This window comes from Emys orbicularis, chromosome 2 (assembly GCF_028017835.1).
Source record: "Emys orbicularis isolate rEmyOrb1 chromosome 2, rEmyOrb1.hap1, whole genome shotgun sequence".
Lineage (NCBI taxonomy): Eukaryota > Metazoa > Chordata > Testudines > Emydidae > Emys > Emys orbicularis.
In genome coordinates this window covers 296,474,763-296,486,962 of record NC_088684.1, presented here as the reverse complement: position 1 = coordinate 296,486,962, position 12,200 = coordinate 296,474,763, and the positions used below count along the sequence as shown (strand labels likewise).

The 12,200-nt window shown below is 42.2% G+C and overlaps 1 protein-coding gene across 1 annotated transcript in view; it reads left to right on the top strand.

The window, feature by feature from the left end:
• MAP4 (microtubule associated protein 4) overlaps window positions 1-12,200 on the top strand; it is a 257,932-nt gene that overhangs the window by 158,323 nt on the left and 87,409 nt on the right. Inside the window, exons 9-10 of the mRNA XM_065399719.1 lie at window positions 4,475-4,615; window positions 11,913-12,020. Of these exons, the coding sequence (XP_065255791.1) occupies window positions 4,475-4,615; window positions 11,913-12,020 (249 nt within the window). The remainder of the gene's footprint in view (window positions 1-4,474; window positions 4,616-11,912; window positions 12,021-12,200) is intronic.

Genomic DNA, 12,200 nt, shown 5'->3' with positions numbered 1-12,200 from the left:
TGATGATGATGATGATGGAGTAGAACCCTGAAAAATCTATCTTCTGAGAGAATGCTCTCTATTACTCCCACATCCAAGAAATGACAAATCTTGTTCTGGATTAAACCATGCTTTATGGGGTGGTATGAGATGTAGGACTGGATGAAAAATGGATGGGGTGGAGCCCGTAACTCAAGGGAGTATCCCTGACCCACTAGTCCATGGGCAAAGAAACCCATTTCTCCAGGAAATGGAAAATCCTGCCCCCAGGCTTCAGCTCTAGGCAGAGACCTATGCAATCTTTGTCATAAAGAGGCTTTGGGAATGGCAGGGTTCCCTCGGGGCTTTCCTCTGGAGAACAAGTTGTCTCTTCACTGGTGTTTCTGTGAGGATGAAAGCCGAAAGAAATGCCTTTGCCTGAAGGCCATTCTGTACTCTCGCAAAAGGTATGGTATGGCATTAGGAAGGACTGTTTAGATTTTGAGGCACTGTCTGCCATTACTTGGTCTAGCTTCTCTCTGAAAATCAGGGCTCCCATGAATTTGGTGGAGCACAGGACCTGCTTCAAGTGACTATCCTCCTTCCAGGGATGGAGCTATAGGTGGCACCTGGTCACTGAGCTGGAGGCCAAGGCTTTGGCTGAGAATCTCATTGCATCCACTGAGGTTCAACAATGAATGCTGTTGTCAGGGAAACTTTCTTTAATTAGAGCCAAAGTCAGGGTGATCTCTTATCATTGAAGGCTCTGCGATATTCCAGCCAGGAGAGAGATGCCTTCACAAAGCAAATAGCATTAGGGATGGCCTGAGGGAGACTGACGAAACCTCAAAATCTTTTTTGAGAGTAGCCTCTATTTTTCTATACAGGATAGAACTCCCCTTCTGAGGGGAAAACCATATCTTTAGCCCAGGACTCTAGGATAGCATCAGCCTTTATTACCTCAGTAATTGGGACTTTTGGTTCCTGGATCCTAAACAGCCTAAGATCATTTCCGAGCATAGGGATTACTCCACGGGCACAATCACACATCAGTTGGCTTCATCTTAAAGGTATGGGACTGCTCCCCAGAATGCGGGGAAGATCAAGAGAGGGTTCCGGCACAAGTGATCAATTCCTTAAAATGGATGTCAGCCCAGGGCAAAGTTCACCAGGGCAATGACTTCCAGATCCCCATATCCTCTCAATCGATGCCAGCCTGGAGGGCTGGGGAGCACACATGGAGTCCCAAACAGTTCAAGGCAACTGGCACCTGGAGGAAAGGACCCACAGCATAAACCTCCTAGAACTAAGGGCGGTCAAGTTGGCTCTATGAAAGGTTCCAGACCAGCCTAGAGGGTAACCAAGTCCTGCTTCAGTCAAACAATGTGACCACGGTCACACATGTGAACAACCAGGGGGCAACAGGGCCATCCTTAGGATTTATGGGGCCCTACGCAGCAGTATTAAACTGGTGCCCCTATGCCTGACTTGCTCTTAGCAACACAAGCATAAGCTTACAGTATTGGAAAACTTGCCACATGCACTTTATTAAAAACAGTTTAAACAAATTTAGCACGCTATAATGCTGATGGACTATACTTGCACTAAAGAAGTAGCGCTATAGAAAAAATTCTGATTTATTGACAGAATGATGCAAATAATATAACTTTTTAAATTTGTCAACGTTTTATTGGAAATTTCTATGGAGAGGTATTGAAACAAGGATTTGTTTTTAATTAAACGCAATCTTTCTGGCATTTTTGGCTGCAAAATCAGTAATAATGTCATCGTATGACAAAGACGAAATGATGTGTTGTTCGATTGCAAGAATAGCAAGACCAGTCAAGCATTCCTGACTCATTGTAGAGCGGAGATAGTAGAATCAGAAGAACGGAGTTTCTGAAAACTAGAGCTCATTAAAAACTGTTACAGGAATTGTCAGTAGAATACGAGTGGCAATGTACACATTAGGATATATGTCAAAAGTTTGCTGGTATGAATAAACTGTACAGTGTCCATCACCACCTTTGCATTTGGCAACATTGATGACAAAGTACTCAATTCTTCATACAGTTCAAGTCCATTTAAATCAAAACTATCACCATGCTTCAGGGCGCTCTCTAGGTTCTTGCACTTTGTCATTAGCTGCTCTTGTTTTCCTATTTCGTTGAATTTAGTTTTGTCATACAAAAATCCAAACTGTTCATAGTGTGCTCGTACGGTATTAAACCTTTCATTAACGGCAGATATTGCTTTATCCATCACAACATTAAAAAATTCAACCTCAAATTTCTTTTCTGGATCTTCTATGGGCTCATCTGCTCCTTCATATTCCACTTGCTGTTTTTTCCTCAAAACGCTTGTCATGTTCTGACATGGAAATTTTGGTTCTACACAAAGTGCCTCTGCAAACTCCTTTGCTGTAACCTGTGCTTCTTTGAATCCAGTTTCTCTGTATTTCACTAAAAAGTCTTGTGTGTTGTTTATAAGGTAAGTGTTGAATCAAGTTGCATCATTGGACTCTGCATTATTTTGCTTACACTTGAGATTTTAACAAGAATGTCATACCAGATTATGACAGATGTTAGAAACTTGAAGCTGGATATTTCAGAGGCCACTGACTGTGCTTCACTTTTAGCTTTTGGATCGCTGGCATCTTCCGAAAGAGCAACCAGTGCTTCGTAAACTTCCTCAGATTGATATCTCAACGTTTTTATACTTTCTTCTCTGCTTTCCCAGTATGTCTCAGATAGAGGCTTAACAGTAATACCACTGACATGTGCTTTGAATATTTGCCATCATTGAGTGGAAGCTGAAAAGAGCATGTAAATGCGTTGCAGCAAACCAAAAAAAGAAATAGCTTCTACAGAAGACTTGGCCATATCACACAAAATCAAATTAAGGCTGTGGCATGCACACAGAACAAAAAAGGCTTGTGGATTTTTCCTCCAGCAATCCAGCTTGCACACCAGAAATGTGTCCCCTCATAGTGGTGCCCTTATTGTAGCCTTGTCCTCTGAATGTTCATTATGGACATTCCCATTCGTTTTAGTTCATCAAGGAGAGCTTAAAGAAGTCCAAAACCTGTAATGTCCTCTACTTCTAAAAATGTGATAACAGATTCCTGAACTTAATTTCACCATTAAGAAAGTCTTTTGTAGTAATTGGTTTCTTGAATTTCCTACCTCTGAATGTCTTTAGGATATTCGAGACCTTCTATTCTCACAGGGCCTTTCTCAAGTATAATGTCACATAATTTTTTGTTTAAATATTGTGGCCATGCGCCATTGTCATCTATATCCCATGCTAGTAAGTTTCAACTGTCGTAATTTCTTGTTTTGTGTCTGCATCTGTTTCAAATGATTGTTCCGTGTATTGTTGAGTTTCTTGAACTTTGCATAAAAATTTTCTTCGGCAGTTACTGTGCCTTTGCCAGAATGCTAAAATAATCAATTGGGTGGATATAGCTTACGCCTGAAAAGGATCCCTTTAAAAATTTCACTTTCTCACTCAATGTATCTACTCCTTATACCTGTTGAGGGTCAGGTCTGCTGACTTCAGTGACAAGTGTGTGTTTACTAGATTTTATTCCTGTTAACCCTCCAGGGTCAGTGCAGGAGGGAGAACCAACAAAGGTGATGCTGGTGCATGCATGATCATCAGTTTTTAACTAAGTTCCATTTTCACAGCCATGTGCTGTACCGCATTGTTGTGACTCTCGGGAGACAGTGGGACTGCACGGGTATAACTGAGAGGAGAATTACACTGAAGTTGTACAGGTGTAATGGAATTTGATCTGCAGAATCCTCATTATTGGTTGTGGTGAATAAGCCAGAAAGAATATCGCTTTACTCAGATTCCAAGTTGAGTGTTGTGGTGGCAGCTAGAAAAACAGTCTTATAAATGGGGTAAACTTGTTTTGGAGTCATTAAAGGTACATCTGTGCAGCAAGCAGCAGCCCGTGGCAGCAAGTCTCAGAACCTGGGTCAACAGACTTGGGTTCTCAGGGCTTGGGCTACTGCACTAAAAATAGCTGTTGTAGATGTTGCAGCTCCAGCTGGAGCTCAGGCTCTGAAGCCTGTGGACAGGGGCGGGCTTCAGAGCCCAAACTCCATCCCAAACTGCAAAATCTATAATAGCTATTTTTAGCGCAGTAGCCCAAGCCTCTCAAAGTCCAAGTTGGTCAACTCCGGCTCTGAGATTTGCCGCCACATGCTGCTGCTCACTGTGTAGACGTATCCTGAGATGCCATTAGTGTGGAACACCATAATGGTATTTTTAGAGTCACTTTTCAGAGTAGAACCAAACTTCCTTACTTCAGTATTTGAGTAGTAGCATATTTAATTTGTGTTTCAGTAGTGTCCAGTGGCCTCTATTGGGATCCATTTATGTTACTAGGCATGGTACGAATGCATCCAAAGTCGCAGACCCTTATCAAAAGAGCTCATGTTATATACAGGTAGTGTTTCCAAATTCACTCACATGTAATCAACAAAAATTCCTTTTGTGTACCTAGAACCCCCCAGGATAGCTGCTGCAGCAGAACAATATTTCCCAGGAAGTCCAGTGGCTGCTGCACCTGCTGCTGTTCCTCCTGCACTAACAGAGCCTACAGGGGAGACCAAAGCTACTGACACACCACAGGTTGAACCAACAGGTAAGATCTGTGGGTCTGTGTTGGTGATGGATTATTTGGTGATAGATTTAAGATTATGAAGAAACCATGGAGGGAAATACGCACAAGCAACAACTTCACAAGACCTATCATCATGGTGGAGACTCAGACAATACTAAAGACGATGAAACATAGGAAGGCAGTGGGACTGGATGATGTACCAATTGAGTCATTTATGTATTTGGCCATGAGGGAGTGGTGATGATGAATTTTTTCAGTGTCATTCTCTGTACTGGAAAAATGCCCCATGTGTGGAGGAAGAGCACACTGGATATGTACGAGGGTCGCACAACAATAGTGATAACTAGCTGTGGCTATAGTGAGTCATTCACTGTGAGGGTAGGTCTATATAAAGGATCAGCTTTAGGCCCATTCCTGTTTGTGATTGTAATGAACACCGTGACATATTCTTTGAGTGGTGGTCCTTATGTGTACTCCACTCCATGTACCTGAGACTGGAGATTTGTAGCAAGTAGTGTCTGTTGGTCTGCGCACGCTCAGTTGCTCTCCTTGTGCTCTGAACTGAGGGCATAATGGGCAGTGTGGACTGACACATCTCCAATTTCTCCTTACCGCCATATAGATTCACTCGGAATTCTGTGTCCATTATAGTCTTCCTCTACTGTCAATACTTGTAAATATATATTGTAAATAGTTTTTAGCAAATTTAGACTTGATGTGTTACTGTTTTTGTAGCTATTATAGTTAGTATAGCTCCCCATCTTGGGAAGCTTCTCCCCGTGGAGAAGGAGTATGTCAAGAATCCAGGGGTTTAAGAACTGTATCTTCTGACCCCATTTCTTCTCCATCAATGATGAACACCATCTGGGAAATGTTCAGAGAAGGGCAACAAAGATGATCAAGGGTATGGACCGGCTTCCATATGATGAGACGACAACTACACCATCTTCCTCTATCTGGATGACTGGCTACTAATGGGCAGATCAAACCAGGAGGTCCAGCTGGTGACCATATTCTTACTGCACCTTCTGAAATCATTGGGGATCTGTGTAAACAAAGAAAAGTCCACTTTGATTCCCATGAAGACTATAGATTTCATAGGAGCAATCCTAGACTTGTCCTCAGGAAAGACCTACTTCCTTCTAGACAGATTTCAGGCTATGGCCATATTGATAAATCAAGTCACCCTCAGACCTCACACCGCAATCAGGGTCTGTCTTTCCTTACTAGGCCACATGGCTGCATGTACATATATAACGCCATTTGCCAGACTCCACTTCAACTGCCTGCAGGCCTGGCTTATAATAATAATAATAATTAATGGAGATATCCCATCTCCTAGAACTGGAAGGGACCTTGAAAGGTCATCGAGTCCAGCCCCCTGCCTTCACTAGCAGGACCAAGTACTGATTTTTGCCCCAGATCCCTAAGTGGCCCCCTCAAGGATTGAACTCACAACCCTGGGTTTAGCAGGCCAATGCTCAAACCACTGAGCTATCCCTCCCCCCAAACAGGCTTCTGTCTGTTTACTCACCGTGGTGTTCAGGTTATCCTTATCTGGTAACAATCCCACAAAAGGTCAGAGCCTCTCACATATGATGATGGACAGAACTGGACCAGGTACAAACGGGAGTTCCCTGGCTTCCATCCACAACTGACACAACCATAATCACGGATGCATCCCTCATAGGATGGGAAGCCCATATGGACAATCACACTGCACAATGCACTAGGGAGGCTAGAATGAATATCCATCTGCTGGAGATGAGGGCAGTTTGCCTAGCCTGCAAAGAATTCCTCCACCTCATAGGGTTCTGTCGCATCCAGATAACATTGGACAACATGACAGTCTTTTATATAAACAAACAGGGTGAACGAGATCTCATCCTCTGTGTTTAGGGGCAGTGAAGTTATGGAACTGGTGCATTAAGAACCACATAGCACTCAGCAACATACCTATCATGTGCAGAATACTCTGGCAGACAATCTCGGCAGGCACTTCTCCTCAGACCATGAGTGGGAAATTCACAATTCTGTCTTGACTGAAATCTTCATCCAGTGGGGAACGCCTGTTCACCTTCCAACACCTTAGGACCTGTTCACCTTCCAAGCAAACAAGAAATTCCGTCTCTATGGATCCAGAGCAGCAGTAGGCCAAGACTCCAGGGATACCCTTCTGTTATCCTGGATGGACCATCTAAGGTACCTGTTTCCTCCCATCCCCCTGGAACCATAGGTTCTTTGGAAAATTCTGCATAACAAGGCCAGGTTTATCCTCATCATACCCAATTGGTCCAGACAATTTTGGTTTCCGGAGCTTCTACAAATGTCATCCCCCTATCCTCTCATCTATATCTGACCCTTTCTGGATTTGTTGACTCAAAAGAAGGGTAGGATCAGACATCCCAACCCAGACCCTGTTCATCTCACAGCCTGATATTTGAATGGATATCAGACCAGGAATGATCATGTTCAGAGTCTGTCCAAATTGTCCTCAATCACAGCAGAAAAATCTCCACTATAAAATGCTGTCTAGCTAAATGGAGGCATTCTCTACCTTGTCACAATGGAAGCAGTTATCACGAGAATCAGCAGATATCCCTGTAGTTTTAGGCTATCTGCTGTTCCTCAAAATGTCAGGACTTTCCATTACTTCATTGAAGGTTCACCTGGCAGCAATCAGTACCTTCCATTCTCTGGTAGAAGGCCAATCTATCTTTACTCACCCTACCACAATTGATTCTTGAAAGGCCTCACTAGGTCCTTCCTGCTGGTGACTAAACTCAAACCACAATGGAATCTCAACTTGGTACTCTCAGCTACTACCAAACTACCCTTCAAATTGATGGCTACATGTTCCATGTCATACCTTTCCACTAAGGTTGCTTTCTTAGTTGCTATCACATCAACCAGACTGATGAGTGAACTGGGAGCATTTGTGGCTGACCCACCATATATCATATTTCATACAGAGAGAGCCTCCTTTTGCCTCAACCCAAAATTTATCCACAGGTAATTTCAGAGTTTCATGTGAATCAACCTATTCACTTATTAGTATTCTTCCCAAAGCCTCATGCTTCCATCAAAGAAGAGACACTGCACTTCCAGGACATCAGACAGGCCTTGGCCTTCTATCCGCAAAGATCAAAACCTATTGGGAAAACACAAGACTGTTGGTATAGCAGAGCAATTGCAAGGACAAGAATTATCAGCCTAGAGACTTTCTTAGTGGATCTCTAGATGCATCAGTCAGTGTTAATCAGTTGACAAGTATTCTTCCTCCAGATGGGGTGCAGGCCCACTGTGAGAGCCCAAGCAACCTCAGTGGCATCTGAGATGTACCAGTAATGGACATTTGTAAGGCGGCTACTTAGAGCTCCATCCACTCCTTTACAAAACATTATGCCCTTGTCCAGGGTTCTTCAGCAGATGCAGTCGTGTGGTCAGTAGTGTTAGCTATCCATACCAACTGCATCCTCACACCCTCCTCCTGTTTGAGTACTGCTTACCAATCACCCACATGTGGAATACTTATAAGGACCAGCATTTGAAGAAAAAATGGAGAAGGTTACTTACCTGAAACCTGAGGTTCTTCAAGATGTGTGGTTCCTATCTGTATTCTAATACCCACCCTCCTTCCCCTCTGCTTTGGATCTTATCTGATTCATTGTAGGAGAAGGAACTTTATGCCCTCAGTTCGGAACACAAGGAGAGCAACTGCACATGCATGGACCAACAGAGACTACTTGCTAAACATCTCCTGTCTCAAGTGCATGGAGTGCAAGGGTACCCATATGTGGAATACAGATAGGGACCACACATCTTGAAGGACCTCTAGTTACAGGTAAGTAATCTCCATTTACAGCAAAGGCTCCATGGAGAATGCTTTTTGCCTATGATGTTATGTCGTGCCGTGAAAATAAATCCAAACTGGAAAGGGACCTAGAACTGAACTAGAAAAAATAGCTTATGAAAATGGCATATCAATCAGCTGGAATCCATGTGGTGCTTTGTTGAGAGGGACTACAAGATGCTAGTGAAATTAGATGGTAGAATGTTAGTCCGTGTGACAATTTAATATCTGGATTCAGTCCTGAGCCATGTTGGGAATGTGGATACAGATGGATACAGATGTCATGGAGGTGCATGGAGAGCACTTGGTGTAAATTGAGGGAGTTGACAGGAATTTCTGCAATAAGAATATGCCAGGTAAACTAAAGAGCAAATTATATAAGATCATGATTAGGCCAGCCATGATGTGCGGGTTGGAATGTTAGCCAATGAGGAAGAGAGAAATACTACTACTAATTCACACTGCTGTAATGAGACTGATCAGGTGGATGTTGGGTAAGACGAGAGTTGATAGGCTATGCACTGAAAGAGTACAAGCCATTATGCAGGTAGTCCCCATCATATAAAATCTGAGGGAATATTGACTGAGATGGCTGGATCATGTGAGACGATATGTGAGATATTTTGGCCAGAAAGTACCAGATCTAATGGTCAGACTCATGGGACAAAGACCAATGAGGAAGACCTAGAAAAAGGTGGTTCAAGATGCTGAAAGAGGATGTGAAGAAAGTTGATGTCAGCTTGGAAGACGAAGAACAAGAGCTGCCGATCCTGATTGATGGGGTAAGGCGAAGAAGATGATGATTAAAGATTATTTTAAGGGCTCAGATCCATCACTAAAGTTTGAAGGTGTTGGGATCTAGGATTGAGCCCATTTTAGTGAAGATAGCATATTATCAAAGCTTCCAGCAAAACCCCACCATGAGTGAAAATTCAGAGGTGGGAGGGTTTGGCTGAATTGTATGGCTAGGTAATGATAAATCTAGTACACCTTCAGCTGTTGCATTAAATATGCCCAGAAGCTGATTAAATGATTCTTTACTACCTCATAACTCACAGCTCTTGCAGAATGTGAAGTTCCAAAAACTGGGTTATCTTTATTTGTGGTTAGTAGTCAAACAAACAAACAAACAAATGTATATGTATATGTATATGTGTATATGTAAGACTGACTTGTGATCCAACTTTGCTTTAATCATACCAAGGTGATTTCAAGTTATTGATGATTCTTTACCCTGTTGTTCATATTGTTCACGGCCTCCTGTGAGTCTGAGGCCATCTCTACACTGTAAAGTGACTTAACGTATGTCAGCATACAGCCACCGCAGTAATTGCATTGCTTGTGTATGTGTACGCTTTGCTGCTTGTGTCAGCAGTGCGCATCCTCCCTGGGAGCACTTGCATCAATTGTACTGTAAGTGTGGTGCACTGTGGGATGGCTTCTGAAAGCCAGTAACAGTCGATGTAAGCAATGCAGTGTCTACACTGACACTGAGTCACCCTAACTACATCAACGACTCTACACCTCTCGTGGAGGTGGAGTTAAGTCAGTGTAGTAGGACAATTACAGCGGCAGGAGCCAAATTTTAGTGTTGACACTTCTGTAGTTAGGTTAACATAAGCTGGGTTGCGTCAACCTAACTCTGTAGTGTAGACCAGGCCTCAGGGTTTGTTGGAGTGCAACAATACTACTTGCCCCTGTATACCTTTCCCAGTAATATATATTCTGTACCAATCATTTAATTTATTTTGGAGAGGGTCATACCCTAGCTGAAACGGTGAACAATAAATATCAGTCAATGACTTGGCTTTGGAAACTCAGGTGTACTGCATAATTGGTATAGCCTAGTTATCGGGCTTTTTAGATCACCGAGCACAGTAGTGAGAGTATCAGTTATGGCTGGAGAAAGTGAGTCCTGTAGTGTTGATTAAAGGAGGTGGTCAGATTAAAAAGTAAGTTTTATACAATGAATTTCTTAACCTTTGTCAACACTTTAGATCAGCGATACGCAGACTGAGGCTCTCGAGCCGCAAGCGGCTCTTTAACGTGGCTCTTTGCAGCATGTGATATTAAAACATGGTGTGATTTAACTATTACCCAATAGTTATTAACCAATCAGGATACTTTTACTATGTTATTAACCAAGTGTAGCTGATAAAATAATAATACTTGCTCAGTCATTTTGCTGTGAGAATAATCTATATAAAATAGTAAATGAAACAATGAAGTCACACTACTGTGGCTCTTTTGGGTAATGTTGATCGCTAATGTGGCTCGTGAACACTGAGTTCTGAGTATCATTGCTTTAGATTATTAAGAATCTAGTTTTAAAACTTAATTTACTTCCCACCATTTATACTGGTGATCACTTTTTCTGTATTTCACTAAGTTTGGACAACGAAAATAGACATTTTTTGGTTTTGGTCACTATCTTATTCTGACTTGAGTGCCTTCAGACAATGCTGTGTTACATATGGAGCAAATACTTCAGGAGAATATTTAAATCAAAATAAACTGTATGCAAACACTTCTTTTGGTTTTATTAGGGTTTTGTAAAAAAAACAACAATCAAAAAACCTTGTTTTTAAAAGCTGAAATTTTGGGCTTAAACTGACTGAACAGTGTCCTTGAAGAATTTCAGAGCTTCTGAAGTCATTGGGAACTGGGAGACAGTTGATGACTGTTGAATAAAATAAGAGCCCATGAGCCACAGTCTAAAGCCTGTATACTTTCCAAGCTGAGTTCTGTTGTCAAGTGCAGAGTCAGGCGTTGCCAGTGCTTGGATCAGAGAAGAAGGTCCTGTTAGTGATTTAGTTGATGGTAGTGCCTTCTAAGTCAGGAGTAAATCAGTGCTCGTGCTTGAGATAGCCATGGGCACTGGGCAACTGGAGACGCTGGTTTTTTTAAATATGATGGAAAACAAGGTTCTGAGCACTTGTGGTCACTGAAGATCCCACGTTACTTTTTTCAAGTGTAGAGGTGTAGCCAGCTGAATGTATACTATATCGTGATATTTAAATAAGTCATTCTCATTCCTGTTTAATGCATGCTGTACATTGCCACATGCCAGAAGATGACCAATTGTGCCTCCTCATATGCTCCTAGTGGATTTTCAGGCTATAAGACTGCATACCTGACTAGGAATTAGCTCTATTAAAAATAGGGTGTATAGTGGAATACAGTAGTTTGAGACACTTTGGTAACACACAAGTGTCAAATAAGGCATGTAGACAAGGATGCAGACTTTGGAGTATTTTGTACTGTACCTTTTGCTGCCATTTGTACAAGAAGGTGTATCTGTCATTACCACTAATAGGAATGATACACAGTCACATAAGGAAAAAATATGCCCTTTAAAGACTAGTTTGTAGGTGCTTTTCCTTTTCTCGTCATCCCCCATTTACAAACTTCAGAACTAGCAATATTTAGTATACTGGTTTTTTTAACTTCTGTTAATCTCTGCAGCGTCTGTTCCAGTGATGAGAGACGTGTCTGTTCCTGTAGTGGAAGAGCTGATGGTGTTTGAACCTTCTGTTGAGCAACACAAGTCCGCTCTTAATGAACCTCCAACAGGTAAGCGGACACCAGAAAGTCTGCATAAACTGTTACCTGGGGACTTAAATATTTTGGCAAATCCTGTATGAAGGCCACTATGAGACCTGAGTCTACAAAGGAAAGTCTTACTAAAAACCCTGCAGTACAGTAATTGGTGTAAATCCAGATATACACGTTCCAGTAAGATTGTTGAACACG